Genomic DNA, 24,222 nt, shown 5'->3' with positions numbered 1-24,222 from the left:
ATGCGTTATCTTCGTCAGACCACTTTTGTTTGTTTTATTCACAACCCGATGTCAAGTTACACATACTATTGGTATACCTTCAAGTGTTTAATTCACAACCCGATGTCAAGTTACACATACTATTGGTATACCTTCAAGTGTTTAATTCACAACCCGATGTCTAGTTACACATACTATTGGTATACCTTCAGGTGTTTAATTCACAACCCGATGTCAAGTTACACATACTATTGGTATACCTTCAGGTGTTTAATTCACAACCCGATGTCAAGTTACACATACTATTGGTATACCTTCAAGTGTTTAATTCACAACCCGATGTCTAGTTACACATACTATTGGTATACCTTCAAGTGTTTAATTCACAACCCGATGTCAAGTTACACATACTATTGGTATACCTTCAAGTGTTTTATTCACAACCCGATGTCAAGTTACACATACTATTGGTATACCTTCAAGTGTTTTATTCACAACCCGATGTCAAGTTACACATACTATTGGTATACCTTTAAGTGTTTAATTCACAACCCGATGTCTAGTTACACATACTATTGGTATACCTTCAAGTGTTTTATTCACAACCCGATGTCAAGTTACACATACTATTGGTATACCTTCAAGTGTTTTATTCACAACCCGATGTCTAGTTACACATACTATTGGTATACCTTCAAGTGTTTAATTCACAACCCGATGTCAAGTTACACATACTATTGGTATACCTTAAAGTGTTTAATTCACAACCCGATGTCAAGTTACACATACTATTGGTATACCTTCAAGTGTTTAATTCACAACCCGATGTCAAGTTACACATACTATTGGTATACCTTCAAGTGTTTAATTCACAACCCGATGTCAAGTTACACATACTATTGGTATACCTTCAAGTGTTTAATTCACAACCCGATGTCAAGTTACACATACTATTGGTATACCTTCAAGTGTTTAATTCACAACCCGATGTCAAGTTACACATACTATTGGTATACCTTCAAGTGTTTTATTCACAACCCGATGTCAAGTTACACATACTATTGGTATACCTTCAAGTGTTTAATTCACAACCCGATGTCAAGTTACACATACTATTGGTATACCTTCAAGTGTTTAATTCACAACCCGATGTCAAGTTACACATACTATTGGTATACCTTCAAGTGTTTAATTCACAACCCGATGTCTAGTTACACATACTATTGGTATACCTTCAAGTGTTTTATTCACAACCCGATGTCAAGTTACACATACTATTGGTATACCTTCAAGTGTTTAATTCACAACCCGATGTCTAGTTACACATACTATTGGTATACCTTCAAGTGTTTAATTCACAACCCGATGTCTAGTTACACATACTATTGGTATACCTTCAAGTGTTTTATACACAACCCGATGTCAAGTTACACATACTATTGGTATACCTTCAAGTGTTTTATTCACAACCCGATGTCTAGTTACACATACTATTGGTATACCTTCAAGTGTTTTATTCACAACCCGATGTCTAGTTACACATACTATTGGTATACCTTCAAGTGTTTAATTCACAACCCGATGTCAAGTTACACATACTATTGGTATACCTTCAAGTGTTTAATTCACAACCCGATGTCTAGTTACACATACTATTGGTATACCTTCAAGTGTTTAATTCACAACCCGATGTCAAGTTACACATACTATTGGTATACCTTCAAGTGTTTAATTCACAACCCGATGTCAAGTTACACATACTATTGGTATACCTTCAAGTGTTTAATTCACAACCCGATGTCAAGTTACACATACTATTGGTATACCTTCAAGTGTTTAATTCACAACCCGATGTCAAGTTACACATACTATTGGTATACCTTCAAGTGTTTAATTCACAACCCGATGTCAAGTTACACATACTATTGGTATACCTTCAAGTGTTTAATTCACAACCCGATGTCAAGTTACACATACTATTGGTATACCTTCAAGTGTTTAATTCACAACCCGATGTCTAGTTACACATACTATTGGTATACCTTCAAGTGTTTTATTCACAACCCGATGTCAAGTTACACATACTATTGGTATACCTTCAAGTGTTTAATTCACAACCCGATGTCAAGTTACACATACTATTGATATACCTTCAAGTGTTTAATTCACAACCCGATTTCAAGTTACACATACTATTGGTATACCTTCAAGTGTTTAATTCACAACCCGATGTCAAGTTACACATACTATTGGTATACCTTCAAGTGTTTAATTCACAACCCGATGTCAAGTTACACATACTATTGGTATACCTTCAAGTGTTTAATTCACAACCCGATGTCTAGTTACTGTAACACATACTATTGGTATACCTTCAAGTGTTTAATTCACAACCCGATGTCTAGTTACACATACTATTGGTATACCTTCAAGTGTTTAATTCACAACCCGATGTCAAGTTACACATACTATTGGTATACCTTCAAGTGTTTAATTCACAACCCGATGTCAAGTTACACATACTATTGGTATACCTTCAAGTGTTTAATTCACAACCCGATGTCAAGTTACACATACTATTGGTATACCTTCAAGTGTTTAATTCACAACCCGATGTCAAGTTACACATACTATTGGTATACCTTCAAGTGTTTAATTCACAACCCGATGTCTAGTTACACATACTATTGGTATACCTTCAAGTGTTTAATTCACAACCCGATGTCATGTTACACATACTATTGGTATACCTTCAAGTGTTTAATTCACAACCCGATGTCAAGTTACACATACTATTGGTATACCTTCAAGTGTTTAATTCACAACCCGATGTCATGTTACACATACTATTGGTATACCTTCAAGTGTTTAATTCACAACCTGATGTCAAGTTACACATACTATTGGTATACCTTCAAGTGTTTAATTCACAACCCGATGTCAAGTTACACATACTATTGGTATACCTTCAAGTGTTTAATTCACAACCCGATGTCAAGTTACACATACTATTGGTATACCTTCAAGTGTTTAATTCACAACCCGATGTCTAGTTACACATACTATTGGTATACCTTCAAGTGTTTAATTCACAACCCGATGTCAAGTTACACATACTATTGGTATACCTTCAAGTGTTTAATTCACAACCCGATGTCAAGTTACACATACTATTGGTATACCTTCAAGTAAAACATAAATTTTGAATGTCTATTTGTCTTTGTCTGATGTAAAGCGACCTATAACATATGATCAGTATATATCTACATGCATGCAGACGTTAGATCATTGGCTAGTGTAAAGTTACTGTTATTGACATTTTTAGTTGATTGATTTGTAAACAAGAATGTGTCCTCAGTACACGAATGCCCCACTCGCACTATCATTTTCCATGTTCAGTGGACCGTGAAATTGGGGTAAAAACTCTAATTTGGCATTAAAATTATATATATATCTTTATTACCAAAGTCTATATAAACTATAGGTATACAATTATATCAACATCAATAAAACATATAATACATACATAAACACAGACTATGTGACAGCAGAAGGTGTTGTAATGATAAACAAACATTATTTTAACATTTCGGATCTAAGCTTAAAAGATCTAAAAATAAATTTACCTAAATTACACAATTCTTTTACATTATTAGTACTCATCAGTTTGATAAATTTGTACATCGACGGTTTTTTCCAATAAAATGGCTTAATATAAATTGTTCTAAAACCTTGAAAACGTGGACATTTGAGGATGAAATGAAACTCATCTTCTATATCATTTTTACAAAAAGTACATATTCTATTATTTCTTGTTATACCATAAAATCTTCCATTTTCTATAGCTAAGTTGTGGCTACTTAATCTTATTTTTGTTATACATTTTTTGTAAACATTTGGAATTGGTTTGCATAAATAAAATTGCAGACAAAAATTATCTAACATATATTTATAATTAGAACATTTTGGAGACATATGTAACTGAGCATCAAGTTCTTGTTTTAGACAATCGTATAAACGTTGCTTTATGACAGCAAAATATACATCAGGCAAGTCACAAATAAGGTTTTGGCTATACCATACATCACCTAAACCAATAAGAAAAAGTTCGTTCTTTATAAAATACAACCAGTTACACTTATTATTTGGACATCTCTCTAATTCACAATACATGTAGTTATAACAATTTTTCAATATACAGTTTGAAGTATTTAGCAATTTAAACCAATATTTGAAAATCTTACATTTTCTTGCGAAAATAAGAGGCAATCTACCTAGTTCTTGATATATCATAACATTGTTAGTAGACAACTTAACACCAAGTATATTTTTACAATAGTTCATGTGGACTCTCTCTATTGCCGGGGCTTTATGTGCACCCCATATTTCGCTTGCATAACTCAATAAAGAATTTATATAAGTATCAAACAGTGATAACAAAGTGACATAGTTTAAACACATACTTTTCACATTTCTTCTTAAAGCAAACATTGCTTTTCTACCTTGTTCTGACAATTTCTGTTGTAACATATTATATTTGCCATTAAAATTTAAAAGTACACCAAGGTAAGTAAAATTATCAACAACTTCAATTTCCTTATTATCATAATACCATTTCTCATCAACATGAACTCTTCCACCTTTCCTAAATACAACAATTTTAGTTTTATCAATATTAACACTCAATGACCATTTTGATGTATACTCATATAATGTATCAAGCATATTTTGTAACCCCAAAACAGATTCTGAGAAAATAACCATATCATCAGCATACATAAGTAAAAATAAATTCAATTCTTTCATCTCATATGGTATGGCATTACTATTAATGAAAGCCATTTCACAATCGTTAACATATAATGAAAAAAGTATGGGAGATAACACCTCTCCCTGCATCAAGCCCAATTCATTGGAAAAGTATTCAGAATTAAAACCATCAACACATACACAAGTAGACACATTAGTATACATAGATTTAATAACAGTTAAAAGTTTACCTTGAATACCAATTTTTGATAATTTATACCATAGCATTAGCCTTTGAACAGTATCGAATGCTTTTGTGTAATCAACAAAACAACAATAAAGACGTTTGTTTGCTGATAGGGACTTAAAAATTACAGAAATTAGGGCAAAAATTGCATCTACAGTTCCAAAACCTGGGCGAAAGCCGAACTGGGCGTCAGTAATGACATCAAAAGAATCAGACCAGTCCATCAAACGTTGATTTAATACGGAAGTAAATAATTTTGCGAAATTACTTACAAGACTTATACCTCTATAGTTATTTGGATCGTCTTCGTTTCCTTTCTTGAAAATAGGCACAAGTATAGCAATGGCCCAGCTAGTAGGGAATATACCGGATTGTAAAATACCATTGAAAACCTTGATTAATATTGGCATAAAAACATCTTTATACTCTATAAAATATTCATTCAAAATACCGTCTACTCCATGACTTTTATTGCGCTTTAAATTGCGGATGGCTTTTAAAATCTCCTCCTCTGTAATCACTTCATCAAGTTCAGGATATACACAATCGCCATCAGTGTTATTAAATAAATCTTCGTCACATGTATTGTCTATATTCACAGAAGACAATTTTTTAAAGTGTTCATAGAAAGATTGTAACGGTACATTATTTTTCTTTTCGGTCCTTTTCCTAAATTTCGAATAAAACAGTTTTGGGTTACTATATTTCAAAAAGTCCATTGCATTACCCTCTATACGTTGGTATTCTCGCTTAAGACGACGTTCCATAACTTTATATTCCCTCTTTGCACAAGTTAAGTTTGTATGGTTTACAATTGATTTTGAACGATTGAAAACATGTAGATAATCTATATAACATCGATAAAGTTCCTTGCATCGTGTGTTGAACCAAGGTTTGTCAAAATAATTAACTGGTTTATACGGCTTGTTGTTTACATAAGGCATCGTTTTAAAGAAAGGCGACATAATGTCCTCTATCATACATGTAAAATTGCTCAACGATTTATCAAAAGAATTTTGATTTTCAAAGTTTATACGATTCTGTAAACGAATGATATTGTCCATATTGATACGAATACACTCAGTACACTGTTCTTTAAATTCATCTTTCCATTTGTATTTAACACGACGTTCTGTATCTTCCGTGGCATCTGAGCATTTGCCTGTGTTTCGCATGGTGTCTATTAATAAATTCAGTTCTGTATGTAAAAATGCATGGTCCGAATAAGTTGTAAAGTTTGACACAATTAACTGGTTTATATTCGGGAAATAAAACGAAGGTACAATGAAGTAATCCAGAACGCTCATACCAATAGGGCCACAATATGTAAAGTCATTTGAAAATCCGTTTTTGTGTCTACCATTCACTATCCTTAAGCCTGAGGATTTACACATACTAATTATTTTAGATCCATAACTGTTTGTATTTAAATCGGGATTGACTCTTTTCGGGAGAACACTATCGGCTAAATATTCGAAAGCGCCATAAATTCGGTTCTTTAAAGTAAAATGAATATCATCATTTTCCAGGAAATCGACTAACGTCCCAGTTCGACCATTCAAATCCCCAAGAATAAAAACGTGACCAAGTTCAGAGTATAACTCAATGCTATTTTCTAACTCATTGTATAAATCACAATCATATAACTTATAGTATTTAGATTTGACTGGGGGAATATAAATACAAGCAATATATACAGATTTGTCTTTGGTTAATATACCCTGCTTAATATTCAACCATACAATAGAGTCTAAAATACAAGTTTCAATATCAATAACAGTAGAAAAACATTTTTTAATCAAGATAACACTACCTCCTCCCTGAATAGATTTAGCTTTCAATCGAGGGAATAAATGACAATTATAATCAGGTAAATGAAATGAAAAATCTTTTTCAAACCAACATTCCGTAAGAAAAACAAGATCATATGTACATAAAAAATTTACAAATGCTTTATCATCAAGTTTTGTTTGTAAACCACCATTAATATTCCACGAGATAAATTTCAAACTCTCAGTACAAATGTTAGATGAAACACTAGTTGGAAGTCCTTCAACGCTATCCTAGTCTTCCTTCTCAGCCATACTGCTATTGGGATCCGGGTCATCATCGTTACTACCAACTGTGCTCTTCGCCTTCGAATTCCCAGAACTAGCACCACTAGGAAATGCCACTGTTGACTCCTTTATAAATTGCTTGTGTTTTAAAGGGTCGAAAACATCATTATCAATGTAAAGCTTGTCCTTGAGCAACACTGCCTTGACATTTTGACTTCGGGCTTCTTTTAAAATTGGGATTAACCTTTTCCGTTTAGCAAGAATATCTGATGGGTACTGCTCACTCAGGCTGAAAGGAGTTCCCTTTAATCTATAAGCTGAACGGCGCACTTTTTCCCGGTCTTTCAAACTTTCAAACGAGGCAAGTATGGGACGTGGATTGAATTTGCTGTTGATGCGTCTAACATTAACAAATTTAATTTCGCTTTTTATGTTGATTTCAGAACGGATAAATCCTTTTAATAGACTGTCGGTGTTTTCACCCGGTTGGTCAACGACTCCGTAGAACACCAAGTTTTGTTTCAGAGATTCGCATTGCAGATCTGTCACGGTTGATTTCAGTTCTTCGTTTTGTTTTTGTATTTGTTCTAGTTCCTTTTTAATTTTAGACCCTTTGCCTGGACTACCTGCCCCACCAGCGGCAATAGCTACCCACATGGTATCCTTCTCTACACATAACTCGTCAAGTTTTATTTTATGAGAAACGCATATATCTTGTACTTCAGTCATCTGTGAAGTTAGGGTTTCAATACCGGTTTCAGTTTTTTTAACTCGAATATACAAGTTCTCCATATTTTCACAAAAACTTTCCAATTTATCGATTTTTTTGTCCATATTTTCTAAATTACTAAGCCGGCTATCGATTGTTGTGATGTATTGCATAATATGACCAAGAACGTTGTTATCAGCCACTGGAGGTGGCGGCCAACTAAATGACGGATATGATCCAGAATGAGCTGGAGGGGGGCCAGGAAAAGGGAGCGGGTACGGGTACTGAAGCGGTGTACTGGTTTGCGTATTATAGGCATGCTTCTGATTATCAGGTGTCTTATCGGACGACAAGCCCTCGTGAATAGAATGAACACTGGTGTTGTTTTTCGAAAGTTTTTTCGATCCCTTTTTATAAGGTTGTTGTGTTGGAGAATCAAATTCTGGGTCTGTATTATTTGACAAATCTTTCAGTTTACGCTTTGCATTTGTATTTAACTTGTTTCTAGTCATGTTGATAAATAAAGTTCGGAAACAATAAGTTCAATAGAAATACTGATATTAGTAACAAATTGGCATCAATGTTGACACTGGTATAATAATAATGTAAACAAACGATTGTTGACTTCCGGGTTTGGGTGTACTCGAATATTTCGAACGGCGTGATCTATTACAAACTAACCTTTGCTCGGTAAACGTGATGTAACGATTGTTTTTATACAAATTTTCAATTTATAGTATCGTCCTTATAGAATAAACATCTTCCATGAGTCTCGTCGTGTAAATATAATTATAAACAACAATAAAACTGTTTTTTGTCTCACCATAATACTACCCACGACCTTCACTAACCCTGTCACGTGTCTTCATATCATAGGGGACATGTGTACTAAGTTTGAAGTCGATTGGACTTAAACTTCATCAAAAACTACCTTGACCAAAAACTTTAACCTGAAGCGGGACAGACGGACGGACGTACGAACGGACAGACGGACGGACGAACGAACGGACAGACGGACGGACGGACGGACGCACAGACCAGAAAACATAATGCCCCTCTACTATCGTAGGTGGGGTATAAAAACATTTATCAGAAATCAACAATTCAGTTTATCGTGTCTGTACATTTACTGTAAACATTTAAAATAAAATGGTACATATAAAAATGTTTTGATTTTCAATTAGACAAATACCCACCAGACAACAAATAGCCTAGAATTCACCTACCATAGGTCATCATATGGCCTTAAACAATGATCAAAAATCGTACCATTGCAAGCTTTAAAAGGCATAAAAATGAACAAAATATTTAAAATAAAATGTATACTATTACATTTATCATACGTTCACAAAAACACAGATGTGCTAGTATTCAACGACCAATCAATCTTAATGTCACCTTGAAAGATGTAACAATTGTACAAAATCATGTCATTTATTACAAAAATAAATACATTTATTATAAGTTATACATTCAGCTGACATAATTTTGTAGTACAGGTGTGTTTTGTCATTTGATTTTGCTATTTGATTTGGGACTTTCCGTTTTGAATTTTCCTCGGAGTTTTCAGTATTTTTGTGATTTTACTTTTTCCTATTTTAGGAAATTGTTTGTTTATGAGCAACTCGAACTACTGTACAAAACACAATCTCTCTTAACATAATCAAACAACGCAATAAACTGATAAGATATTTAATATATGATCTATATGTATATTGCATAATTTGTGTTATAAATTAAATAAACGTTTAAAAGATGGTAAAAATAGTGAGTTAAGATTGTTTATTGATTGATATTACGATGATCATTTTTTGACTACACTACGTTATAGGCCAAAACAAACAAAAACACGTTTATTTAAAGTATCTTCACATGTCCTTATACAGTACGCTATAATTATCAACACTTTATAATATGGTAGCTACTCAGGTAACATATATTTTGGTAATCATCATACACTCAAGGTTACAAAATTTAAATAGAATTACAACAATCCCCCATTATATTTTCATAAAAGAATGGCTTAGCACATTTTGTTTTACCCAGGCAAATAATGATACAGTTCGAAATGTTTGACGGGGCCATCCTCAGGGGGTGTCACTGATGTGAAGTTCACAAAAGTTGGTAGAACAATAGAATTAATAACAAACATTTATACACAATATTTGCGTGCAAAATTACATAGATAAAATATAACGTTATACATGTACTCATACATGTACCTATAAAACATTCGACAAACGAATCAACTGACATGTTTAAAATTACATAAAAATATTAATCTGAATCAACTTTACCTGATCTAAATCAAAATATAATACCAATTATAAATATCCATTTACGTAAACAACAATTAATACTAAAGATGCCTTACATTTTTTTCTAAACTGGGACAAAATGTGAATATGGCGTAATTCTAATTACAGAACAGTTAAGATTCAATAAAAATACACATTCATGTATTTTAATATATATGTGTTAGCTTGTATGAATTGAGTGTACAACTTAAATGGTACATTTAAAACTGCGCAGAAGTGTTTTGATTGCCAATTAGACAGATACACACGGTCACCAGTCACCACATAACGAAGAAGTTATCAACCATAGGTCATCGTACGGCCTTTAATAATGATCAAAATGGAACCACATGTCAAGCTTTAAAAGGCATAAAGGTCACAGCAGTAAATTCTATCAAGACAAATAATGGCCTATTTTATTAACAAACCAATAAATAAATATCAAAACAAATATACAGCAAGTGTGTCGTCTTTAAGATTAGGTTCAACTTCATTAAGGTTAAGTTACCTATTACATAGTCAAATTCTTGTTGCCGTTTACTGTTGGATGCCGGTATAAAGTTATAATAATTTAAAATATACATATAAAGGCAAGCATATTGCTCAGGCTAACTGAATAGCAGGGACGCCAAAAATGATAGATAATGGGTCACCTTAAGAGCAGGGACGCCACAAATAATTGACAGAATGGGTTACCTCAGGAGCAGGAACGCCATTAAAAATATACGCATGGGTCACCACAGGAGCAGGGACACCACAAACAATTGACAATGGGTTACCTCAGGAGCAGGAACGCAATCAAAATGATAAAACAGTAACTTAGAGACTGAAATAAGCAAAATCAAATTCTGTTGAAGATTTATTCAAGTTTTTCATATTTCATTTACTTTTGTAACATTTTGTTTAAACACTTTGCATATATTTCTTTTAATTTTCATCAACTGTAAAAATTAACGTTCATTTGTAAGCATGTGGGTAACAAACTTTAAAGAACAACGATTTATAATTAAGATTTAATGATATTTTATCATCATAACATCAATTAAATAAAAACAACAATTTAAAGAATAAAACACCAATTAATTAGTATGATTTAAGGAAGTCTAAACAATGAAAAAAAAAGAGAAAAATATTATAAGTTCAAGTTGTTTTTATCGCTTAAAATTAATTTGAAAAACTAAAGTTATACGTTTATATATCCATTGGTTTTTCATCACTTAATTGCTTGTTTTCTATATTGTTTTGAGGTTTAAATATGGATATTGATTATTTACTTACATTAATAATTAAAAGTTATAAATCCATTTTCAAATTAATATAGTAAACATAAAATTGTTCACAATTTCTATCAAGAACAACGATTTAAAATTAATACCAAAGTATTGAAACATCATAAAAATATAAAACAACACGTTTAATAATTTATTGCGTCCGAAGCGCTTTTCTGGATTTACCTTCATCAGGAACGCTCAAAGCCAAACATTTGAATTCCCAAAATGTATAAGTACCGAAAATCGTTGAAGAGCTATATGTTAAAAATATCTAAAATAAATAGCCAAATTCATCTAAAGCCAACTTTGCCTGAGGGAGTTGAAGCCTTAGTTTCATAATAATTTCAAAATTTATAAACGGACAATTTTAGTAAAGTTTGTTTAATCATGTCAGTACCGAAGCACTGACTACTGACTACTGAGCTGATGATACCCTCGGGGACTGATAGTCCACCAGCAGAGGTATCGACCCAGTGATGTAAAATTATAAAACAACACGTTTAAGGTCAAGGATCAGTAAATAAACTAGTCCATAGATTTTTTTAAAACTTAGAACTCAATTAGATATTGAAAATATACATCAGAAAATGTAAAAAAAAGTATATGTCACCGACTTCGTTTTCAAGAAAAATCCATTTTTAAAATGGTCCGAGAGGGTACTAAATTACATTGAATATATAGGGTAAATCTATATTTTTCTTCTACAATTTTCGGTTTCTGGTATAAATCACGAGAACCGCTCCATAGAAATTTTTTTTAAATTAATATTTTTTTCCTCTTTGTCTTACGAATTAGATGATATTTAAAAAAAATATGGTCACCGACTTCGTTTTCCCTGTAGAAGCGACGCAAACCCAACATTTTGACAAAAAAAGACATCAAAATTCGTGACGTCGTAATTTTTATTATATATAACGTCAAGTTATCATGCTAATAATTTCCAACGTTCTTCGTGTTGATTATGCACGATGATTATGTGTTCCGTATTGATAGATTCTTTTTATCATAAGAGTCTGGATAATTATCATAAATTTTTATTTAGTATTACCAATATTCTTTATTCTTTATATTTTAGCACCTCATTATACACTTTTTTTTTTTTTTTTTTTTGCATTTTATTCAGCAATTTTTGCCCATTATTCTGTATTCCGCAAACCCCAATCAGACCCTTTTTTATGGAACATTTTAAAAAGAAATTATACGTTGTAAAAAATATGATACATGTATGTTCATTATCAATATACATATCTAAAACAATTACTAATTCAGACAAAAATACGTTGTAAGTACATGAACGCAAAAATGGTAAAATCTTAAAAATAGAAATCATCAGGGTTACTGTCTACAAGTTGACGCAATAAAAGATGTAATTGAAGCTGTTTTTTTTATGCCCCCTCAACTACCCCTGTACGTCTGTCCGTCCGTCATTCCGTTTGGCCGCCCGTCCTTCCGTCCATCCGTCCCCCTTTATAGTTTCTAGTTATTCCGCAAAACATCTACAGTTTGAATCATAGAAGGTACTTTGCTGTCTGTTTGCATGTGGTCAGGGTTTTGATCTTTATTAATATTTGCTCTAATGAGAGATAGTTGAACTTTGTCATTTTTGGGTAACCAATTCATAAATCTCTTAGACTATCTTGTAAGTCATCTTTTTACACTTTTTCTCCGTTCCGATATATGATTTGGCCACTTTTGAAAGAAAAAAAAGCGGAACATGTAAAAGCTTGTGTTTTGGTACTAATTCACGACAGAACACGCTGTCCATATACTGCTGCTTAACATCGCATATATAAACAAACATTATATCAATGATTCTACAAATTCTTGAAAGAGTGTCGTGTGGTTATTTATACATCTTCAAGTTAACAAGTAAAACACGCAGACAAACTGACATCTTTGTTAATATCTTTTGTGTTCTTTATAAAATTTATTGTATACAAGTCTACAAAAACGTTTTTAAAAGTTTACGAAATGGTTATTGTTCCATAAGTGTACATATGTATGCTCAAAGTATATATAGAATCAGTACATGATACACAACATGCGACAAAGTAAGGGGGGGTTAGTAATGACAGGAAACTAAATTAAACTAAGGCTTTGATGAATGTAAACTTTAATAAAACTGGAAGTTATATAAGGGGAACAGGAAAATAAGAATATATTGCATCACTTACGACAACCTTTAAATTGACCAGTGATTTTTTATTCATTACTGACCAGCAACACCGAGATAATCCAACGATTTTTAAGGGTCCATATGAAGTGTGGACCTAAATGTTCTTTATCTTTAGATATAACGCTTATTCTGTAAAATCTTCAATTAACGATTTTGTAAAATTCTGTACATGGTCTACACTATTATATTACATAATTATTTTATTTTCCGTTGTTATTCTTTATAAGTTTGCAAACTTTTTGTTCAATTTTGACATTCGCCAGTATCCGTCATTCTGCAACTCCCTTTGAGATCTAATTATATGTGACAATAAATTATTGTGCTTCTCTCTCTGAATTTCGCTTTCTCTCAAGACATTTGTAGTCTTTGTAGTACAGTGTATTTTCCAGAAAATACATCGTGTAAAAACATCTCCGAGGAAACCAAATTAACGTAGGTTGAGACATATGACATAAAAACAGATGTACATATTTATGTTTGATATGTCTACACCCCCCCTCCCCCCCTTTTTCCCCCTAACCGAAAAAAAACAAGAAAAAAACAATCGCACACAGGCTGAGACATGACTGGTAATATTGTGTTTTGTTATTTAGCCCATCTACACAAATGGGGGGGGGGGGGGGGGAGGACCTTAAACGGGACTCTGGGATCGGGTGTTTTTTCAGCACGGGATTTCGGGATTGATCTTTATGGATCCGGCTATTCTTTTTTCGAATTTCGGTATGGCGGGATTGAAATTTCTATTAATTCGGGACCTCGGGATTTCATGTTTTTAAGTCCGGGATCATGACCCCTGCACCCCCTCCCCACCCCCGTCAAATGCATATCATAAGATGTCTTTTCCTTTTTAATTTTTTTTTGGCCTTGTGTTGTTGTCTGGTTGCTGTCTTTTTGAAGTACTGACTACTTACGGGATTTACATTTAACTTTAGGTACTGAAAGTCTGTGACACTGTGCATATTTTTCAGTCGGTATATATAGTAGTACTGTGATATAGAGGTGATCGATATAATGTCGTTCTTAACCTTCAAGTTTTATGAGTGAAATAGAATTGAGAACATCTCTATTGTATATTTGAGATGCTACTTTCAGCTAGGGTACATTTTTTTTATTCGGTTAATTTTTACCCATTTATATATATATAACAATTTCCTTTGAGGAGACAACCATACGAATCAATACTATTAGGATACTAAGCCCTCATGTATAAATCTTTAAACCATAGACTATTTATACATGTATCTATTTAAAGATTTGTCTTCTATTTTTAACATCGAAATTGCGGACGTGAAAGAAAGCACCATTACAAAAACAAAAAAAAACAACGTTAGATTACAAAATGTAGCGATGGATTAATGATCGTGAAACATCATTTTTGCTTATTTTTAATTTGTTATAGGCTAAAAACTGTTGTATGAATATTAAACTATTGTTCCAACCGTGAACAAGGTTAATTAATTTAAGTGTATTATTGTTTAGGGCCATGTTTTGAACGTATCGATATAAGTAAACACAAAAGCGTCTTCAAAGTTTCGTATGCTTTACTAGTCTATAATATACAAGAGAGACGTTGGCAAGTGACGACGTTGCGGGCCTATTGTTACGTAAATGGCGGTAAAACGTTAAACAAATAAAAGAGTATAAAGTAACTATAACTAATTTACAACATTCTGGGGGCCGCAAAATGCAATTACTGTTCATGTATTGGTCATAAAAAGGGTATTGAAAAAACACTATTAACAATTTAAGTTCATATTTCCAGTGGCACCAGTTTCACAATTGGTCTCGTGGTAATCAGTCCATTTGGTGTACGTAGTTTGACTGCTCTTACGACTCCATCCTTCCCGGTGATCAAATCTTCTATAACAGCTAGTTTCCACATCATTCTCGGTGAATTGTCCATGATTTGTACGACGGAACCGATTTTCACATGTGCGCTTTGGTCTCCGGCGACGCGATGAAATTCTCTTAATCCGGTGAGGTATTCCATTCTCCATCGTTTTGCAAAGTGTTCAATTAAAGTTACTTTATGGTTGTAACGTTTGTTTGCTTCTGTGAAATCTAAATTTAAATTATTGTCCTCTGAATTAGAATTGTTGTCTTGCGATAATCTTCTTCCCTGCAGTAGATGTGACGGCGTTAGCGGCTCTGGATCTCGAATGTCGGACGACACATACGTAATCGGACGATCGTTGATTACCCGTTCGATTTCTATTAAAGTTGTTCGTAATAGGTCAGAATTTACTTGTGATTTTCCGAGCACTTTTTTTAATGTCGTTTTCGTAATTCCAACTAGTCTCTCCCACCATCCACCGTACCACGGTGCTGCTTTCGGAATAAATTTCCAATTAATTTGAATGTTCATTTCCTTCGGAATGTCATGTGAGGCGGAAACAAAGGTTGGTGCATTATCGGAATACACAGTACTCGGAATTCCTCTCCTACTAACGAATCGTCTAAACGCTAATTTGAATGATTCGATTGTCATATCTGTAACAAGTTCTAGGTGTACGGCACGAATACAAGCACATGTGAATAGGCAAATATATGATTTTGTAACAAGTCCATTATCTTTAACGAATAGTGGTCCAGCGAAATCAACACCAGTTGTCGTAAACGGAATCATATCGGTGACTCTATCCTTTGGTAGCGGAGGCGAAATTTGCTGTGGAAATGCTTTTCCGGTCACTTTTCGGCACTTCACACATTTCTGTACGATGTGGTTAACGCATTGTCTAATGGAAGGTATCCAATATGATTGGCGGATTTGCGTAATTGTCTGTCCAGCACCAGAATGTAACATCTGCAGGTGCGCGTTCAATATAACTAAGTCCGTAAATTGATTTTTCTTCGGTAGTAACACTGGAAACTTCGCGGAGTCGTCTAACTGTGAATTGTGTATGCGCCCGGCGCATCGAATGACACCTTCTGTATCTATGAATAAGCGCAATTGTCTTACTAACGGTAGATTCTTGTCACGTGACGGGTTTACGAGTTGCTCCTTTTCACTACTGAATTTTACATTTTGAATATCTGTAATCCATATACTAGTTGCACTGTCGATTTCATCTTTCGTAATATCATCTTTTCCGTGTCTAGCATATTTCCTCAAGTTATACGGTCGCTTACTTTTACATATATTCACGAATTTAAACACGTAGCATGTAACTCGTAGTAACTTCTTTAATGACGAGAATCTCGATAGATCAATTATTTTCGAAATTCCATTTAATTCACACGGTTTTGTCTTTTCGCTGTCATCTGTTGTCGTTAACAAAAGAGTCTCTTGTTTAACTTGTGGGGTCCATGTAGGCCAACTGTTCTCATCCGATATCCACGACGGTCCTTGCATCCACAAAGTCGATTCTTTGAATTGCGTTGATGATATTCCTCTAGTTTGAAGGTCGGCTGGATTTGAGTCTGTTGGTACGTATTTCCAGTCGTAATTTTGTGTCGATTCTTTAATTTCTATCACACGATTCTGAACAAATCTTCCAAATGATTTTAAAGACGAAATCCAGTGCAGAACGATCTGACTGTCACTCCATAGTACTGTGCGATGTGGTTTAAGGGTTTTCGTGAGGTTTTTAGCCATTCGAGCTCCTATTACTGCAGCCATCAATTCTAGCTTTGGTAATGTCATTTTGGCGAGTGGAGCGATCCGGTTTTTAGCAATTACAAGAGAAGAAGTGTTTCCTTTACATAAGTAGGCACTGGCTCCATAAGCGCGTTGGCTGGCATCAACAAAGACATGTAATGTGATTTTCTCGTTGCTTTTGTTCTCATTTTGATCGTTGAAATAATGTCGTGCGATTTTCGTATTAACTGTTACATTTCGGATGTCATCTAAAATTTCATACCATGATTTAACTATGTTGCTAGGCAACACCTGGTCCCAATCATATCCTTCTTTCCATAATGTTTGTACCAGTAGCTTAGCTCTTACGGTCACTGGTCCAAGAATTCCGAGTGGGTCGTAAATTGACGATGATTTACTCAATATTTCTCTCTTTGTCGCTTGTGAATTATCAATATCTATACGATCTTCATTTAATTTCGCAAATGTCAATATGTCTGACTTCGCATCCCAACGCATTCCAAGAATTTTCGTCTCGCTATCCGTATCAAGTACGTTTGCCTTTGTAGCTTCGTTGCTAAGTTGATTGCTATTTGACTTCCATGTTCTCAAATTAAATCCTGCATTTGTCATGAGTTCTCTAGATTCTCCAAAGAAATTTAAGGCGGCTTCTTCCGTATTAACACTTGTAAGTACGTTGTCTACATACAAATCTCGCTTGAGTATCTCAGCTGTAGCACTTGTAACCGTTGACAAATGTTTCAATAATGTAGCGTTAAGAATAAATGGCGAACATGTCGCTCCGAATAAAATTACCTTGAATCTGTAAGTCTCAAGTTCACTCTTGGGGTTGTTTGGATCTCTAAGCCAGAAAAATCGGGTGGAATCGCGGTCTTCTTCGTCTAGTCCAATCTGGAGGAATGCTTTCTCGATATCCGTTGTTAAGGCGTATTTCCCGTAGCGGAATCTTGTAAGTATATCTGTTAGCTTATTAAGCTGCGGCGGTGTAGAAGAAAGGCAATCATTTAAGCTGGGTGATTCTGAATCTTGACGACAACTGCAATCATATACTATACGTATCGGTGTAGTCGATGAATCTTTTTTCACTGGGTGGTGCGGAATATAGTGTACTCGATTAGTAGTCTCATCCGGGGTCTCAACCTTCTCTATAAAACCTCGATTTTCTTGGTCGTTGATAATGTTACCGTATATCTTAAGCATCTCTGGTTCTTTAGCAAGTCGTTTTATCACGTTGTATGCTCTCTTTCTTGCGATCATCTCGTTGCTAGGCAACTCCGGATGTTCTGGTTTCCATGGAAACTTGGCGATGTACCTATTGTCTTTCAAATGAATGTTATTCTCTTGGTAAGTGGTCATTTCTTGTAAGTCTGTTTTCGCTTTCACTTCGCTGTCTGTTTCTGTTCCTATGGATTCGATTTCCCAAAATTTATGTATTTCACATTCTTCTAGTCTGTGTGGGGTCAAAATATTCATAATCGATGACGTTGATTGATTATTACTGTTAGTGTTTAATTGTATAGGTCCTGATAGCAAGTATCCAACTCTGGACTGTACAGCGGTTGGTCCGGAACCTCTAATTACTCTGTCTCCAACTATATCCCAATAATAATCGGCGCCAACTAAGACTGATATCTCAAAATCCTCGTCCTGTAAAGCTGGGTGGGCTAACTTCAATCCATTTAAATGCTGAAAACTCGACTGGTTCCTTGCATAAGTATGTATCGGATAAGCAATCTGTGGTACTATAAGAACTTCAATAGGGATAAGTGTATTCGTTAGACCTTTTATATAGACAGTAGCAATTTGTAAATTTCTAACCTTCTTGTTGGATTCACCGAAACCGGATATTGTTATCGCTTCTTTCCTGTGTGGTCTCAGGTTCAATAAATCGGCCATCTCTTGAGTGATAAAGCTTCGCTGGGCTCCTTCGTCGAATAGTATATTGGCGGTGTTAAAATGTGTCTTGTCATACGTGATAGGCGCTATCGCGGTTTTCAACAATACCTGCGATCTAACTGATGATGTGGATGAATGCATACTTGCGACTGCGGCATCGGTATCTGGTTTTGATGTACTGCTATCTTTAGACTTGGTATACAGGTGTGATTCATTCTTTGAACAAATACTGGTATGGTGTCGTTTATTACAATTTTTACAAGTTTTATCGGATTTGCAATCTGCAACTCTGTGATTTCCTAAGCAATTGTAACATGCCTGTTTCTCCTTAACAATGCGTTTTCGAGCTTCAATTTCCGTAACAGTTTTACAAGCTAATGGGGCGTGAACTCCTTGACAAAAGATGCACGGCTTCTTGGTTATGTCTCTTTTCCATTTCTGATTTGCGTAGTTGCGATTTGTACCCGTAAAGAATGCTGATGTGGGTGTGTAATTTGGCTCTATATCATCACCGTTTACCGACTGACCCGCTTCCTTAATCGTTATCTCATGTTGAATAGCTTGCCGTAACGACGGCAAGTTCCAGTGGTCGCCTCCGTGGGCACGTACCATGTTTTCTCGTATATTCCCAGGTAATTTATTTAATATTATGGGCACTAAAAGGCTTCCGAACGACTCGTGAGACTCCCCTATACTTTCAAGGCCACGGATGTAGTTTTCCATGCTGTCGTAGAATTTTTTCAAATTTGTAATATTTGACGTTGGACTAGGAAGGCTGATTAAACTCTGCATGTATGTTTGTACTATCTTATGTGGTTGACCGAATCTTTGTTTCAGTACATGTAATGCTTGTCCGTAATTTGTGTTAGTTATTTGTAGACCTGCTATGCATTGGGTGGCTTCTCCGAACAGTTGAGATTTCAAGTAATTAAATTTCTGTACATCGTTTAAAGACAGGTTATCGTGTACGGCAGCACTAAACGAATCCCAAAAGGGTTGCCATTCTAACATATTCCCACCGAACGTTGGTAAATTTAATTTGGGAAGTTTGTGGTACATGCTGGAGTTTGAAAAAACGGACGCTGATGTATTTGCGTGCATGAAACTGGGTTGTGGCTGACTTTCTTGATGATTTGTATAATTAATAAACTCGTGTGCATTTGGGTTTAGCAATGACTTACTTGACTGTTTGACTGTGATTTCCGATTCCTTAATGATTTTTGAAAGTTTAGTTACACTCATTTCTATGTCATATGTGTATCTGTCGGCTTCCTCTATTTCTTCGCTCACTTCCTCTTCCGATAGTTCCTCCACAATCTTCTCGTTCAGTTGATCGATCGTTTCCTGCTTCTTCACAATAAGTCCTCGAATGGTTGAAAGTTCACTAACGTCAAATTCCTGCAAAAGTTCCTCGGAACTCGGTTCCACTTTCTTCAGTAACTTTGTAAGAACTCCCCGATGTCCAGCTCGTCTGGTCTTCATCTTCGCGGTACTCATCTTTTAAATTCGTATTCTTCTGTTTTTGTCACGGCACCAATGTTTTGAACGTATCGATATAAGTAAACACAAAAGCGTCTTCAAAGTTTCGTATGCTTTACTAGTCTATAATATACAAGAGAGACGTTGGCAAGTGACGACGTTGCGGGCCTATTGTTACGTAAATGGCGGTAAAACGTTGCCATCTATGACTGACTGACAGCAGCGGCGAATTTATGACCAGTATTAGTTTATATGGTTTATTTCCTTTTCTCTAATTTGAAAATATTTTTATTGTTCCGACTGGTGTGATAATTTTTAAAATACGGAAGATATTATAGTCTTACAGTACAATACTAAGTTTCAACTTTAGTATTAATGTCCCAAACTTGCACCCCTTCTGTTTATTTTTTGCTAGACGATGTCTTTTCCCAGTGAATATAGGGTTTTGAAAGGACAGTTTTGACATACTACATATAGAATACTTCCGAGACCACACTGTTTTTTCTCATCACAATTATGTAGCCGAAATAGTAATGAGCAACAGTTTTCACACTTGTTTTAACTGGTCGGAAGATATACAAACTCTACCACCCTACGTCCTGATTTTCATGTTGACGATTGTCTTCAGGACTGTTTTCATATTCATTTTCAATTTATAATTTGAGAAAAACAAGTTCATTCTCCTAGAAGTAACATACTTTCCGTCAAATTTACCGTTGACGTTGTCCCATCGAAAAGTCGCCGGGTGCAATTTTAACATTGCAAAATCTGGTCAAAGGGACGTAATTCGTACAAAACGTCGCAATATTTCGCGGAATCCGCTAGACGGCGTTCATTTACTGTTACTTGACCTTAACTGTTCTATACATTATCAAAGCTTAGGATATTTCAAATAAGTACTCTCGTAAACTATTAAACGTATCTGTACAATAAAACTTCACCTGTGGCCAAATAGACCTTCGATGAATATGTCTAGCAAAGTTTAATTAAACATCTTAAAAGTTCGAACAACGGTCAACCTACGTCAGCAACTTTATTTGTGTATTATACATTTTGTCGATAACTCATAAACCATAAATTCGTTTGTGTGTTACAGTCAGTTAAGGGTTACTAGGACATTCAGAACTTAGTATATAAACTGATCAAGCAGCTATAATATCAATAGCGAGTTTCTTGATATTTTAGGTAAGACTCTTGGTTTTGAAAATAATTTAGATTCAAAATAATTTTTCTTTTAATTTTATTTTGAAAAAAATAAATAAAGTTTATATAGACAATAACTGTTTAGTGTCTTTAAATATCAGCTGTATTTGTACGAGGCTAGGAAACAAGGTGTATGCGAGCTTTTAGCGAGCTACTACACCTGTTTCGAGCCGAGTATAAATACACCTGATATTTAAAGACACTAAACAGTTATTGTCTTTATCCTGCAATTAATTCTGTAAATTGTTTGTGTTTTGAAAAACACAAAAACTTACATATTTAGCATTTATTTTCGATTTGTAATCCCTTGAGGCCCGCGTAGTAATATCAAAATCACACATTACGCTGAAGATGGATTCGCAAAAAAAGAATCTCGAATGGTCAATAATAATACATCGCCCAAGGTGAATAAATATCTATTTTAACATAACAACTAATTTCAACAGTAAAAATTAAAAACAAAACATTGTCCAATTTGAAACAGAAGTGTACGAGTTGTCCTACGCTTCAGACTTGACTTTCACTAAACATGCATGCTGAAATTGACATGGCTGATTTTGTAACACAATCATACACATTCAAGTTTTGAAATCGACAATTGTCATCGTCATTGGAATGCAAGTGGAATACACATTCTGAGGTCACACAGGTTCAAACAATACTCAGTCCGGCAGTGGGCGGAGCTTAGAAGCGATATCTGTATAGTATACAGATACAGCATAGCGATATCTGTAGGGCTGTATCTGTATAGTAGGACACCCAATTTGCAGGATAAAAGTAACTAATATTTTAATTCAGAGGTTTATTTTAACAGTAAATATTATTGTTATTATTTGGTATTGAACTTGAATTGTTTGTAGTGTTTTATTATTATTTTCAATTTATTTTATCTTAAAGTTTGAAATTGTACTTTGAAATTATATTGTAATTACTTTGATGTTTTGTTTATTAAATAAATAGCAAGTTTCTTGATATTCTAGGTGTCAGTCGATCCCGGCCTGCCTCTATCAATGCCGTGTACCATCATAGGCATTGTCACAGTTAGTTTCCCCCACAACATGTAAAGATCCCTACATCAGCTCTCACACATGTAGTTCGTGTGTCGAGAGGCTAAGGGAAAAGAACGGTTAGCAAACCAAGATACAGTACACGATTATCAATCAACTTTTTTTTTATAATAGACCACCATAACTTAACTCTCAAATTAATATAAAAAAGTTCAATTGTAATTGAAATAAAAACTTTATATTCTAACTACATGTATTTAAAAAAAATCACGCTTAATCAACTCTGTTAAATCTCTTGTATTTAGCATGTCGATCAGTTACATTAATTGAATTATGATCACTGAAATTGAAGATATCTGAAGTAAACATAATATGGGAGGACACTTGTTTTGGAATGTGTAGCAACTTTACAAAAAAATGCAAATGCAAAGGAACATGCATGAACTGCAAACATGTACATTTTTAAAGTAAAAAATATTACGTTACTTGTTGTAGCAAGTGTCACCTTGGGCTAGTGTACCAAAGTAAGTTTCAGATATACAATTAAACAAATGTTTAATTTCACTTGTTCGTTTGTACAGTTTATCCATCTGATTGTAATAATAACAATTTGTAGAACTAAAAATAAAGATCATTGTGATAAATTGTTAAACTATATAACCCACATGATCCGATCACATGACTGTATGGTCAGCTCGTACTGGACCGTATACGCGTATACTCATACGGTCCGACGGTACGCGTATGGTCGTACCGTACGAGTATACGTACACGGTCCGGATCGTACGCGTACGGTCCAAATACTCATATGGTCTGGAACAGACACACCAATTCATTATTTGCCTACAAAATGAGGTGTTTTTTTTAGTACAAAGAACTTTAAAGTTTAAACATGTAATATATATATTTAGATAACGACTAACTTCACGACTGTATAATTCATATATGTACTAAGAAGGTAAACGAAACAATTTTAAGTTTTCGCGGCGATTTTGCGTTTTTCGCATTTTTTTACTTATTGCGTTTGTCAATTACTGGTCTGCCCACTTCTGAAGATTTAGTATCTATGATCTGATTTGAAAATGGTAAGCAATTTGAAAATTTTAAGAATTATGGATTGTGAAATGCCGACAAAAAGCGAATAATCTAATCTCGGGCGACTTGGTTTATGTTCATTTTTATCCATGACTTTTTTTTCCGCCGGTGACCTGTTCTTACATTCATACAAACCAAATACATTTTTGTTTAAATATTAAAAAAAAAACAAACATTTTCATTATCCTGCAACGTGTGACGAATTCGAAGGTATGGAATAATTTACAATTCACAATTAACAAAAAATTGACTGACTGAATGTGGAATTATTTTAAGAAATATTGTTATAATCATGTTCTTGAAAAGATATGCAAGTTATTTTTTTTTTCTTTCTTTAATGGTTAGAATATGATAACTTTATCAACACTTTATCAATAGTTAATACCATTTAAATGTTGAAATGATTGAATTGTAGACATATGTTGAAAAAGTCATAATGATCTTCATATTAGTTGGAAA

At 34.3% G+C, this 24,222-nt stretch overlaps 1 protein-coding gene across 1 annotated transcript; it reads right to left on the bottom strand.

Moving 5' to 3' along the window:
• Positions 1–3,420: 3,420 nt before the first annotated feature.
• Positions 3,421–6,142, bottom strand: LOC143052830 (uncharacterized). Its single transcript, XM_076225936.1, has one exon. The coding sequence runs from the start codon at positions 6,037–6,039 to the stop codon at positions 3,556–3,558; it is 2,484 nt and encodes an 827-aa protein (XP_076082051.1). The 5' UTR covers positions 6,040–6,142; the 3' UTR covers positions 3,421–3,555.
• Positions 6,143–24,222: the final 18,080 nt, after the last annotated feature.

This window comes from Mytilus galloprovincialis, chromosome 11, assembly GCF_965363235.1.
Source record: "Mytilus galloprovincialis chromosome 11, xbMytGall1.hap1.1, whole genome shotgun sequence".
NCBI lineage: Eukaryota > Metazoa > Mollusca > Bivalvia > Mytilida > Mytilidae > Mytilus > Mytilus galloprovincialis.
The sequence above is the reverse complement of the archived record's forward strand: the minus strand, read 5'-3'. Positions and strand labels throughout refer to the sequence as shown.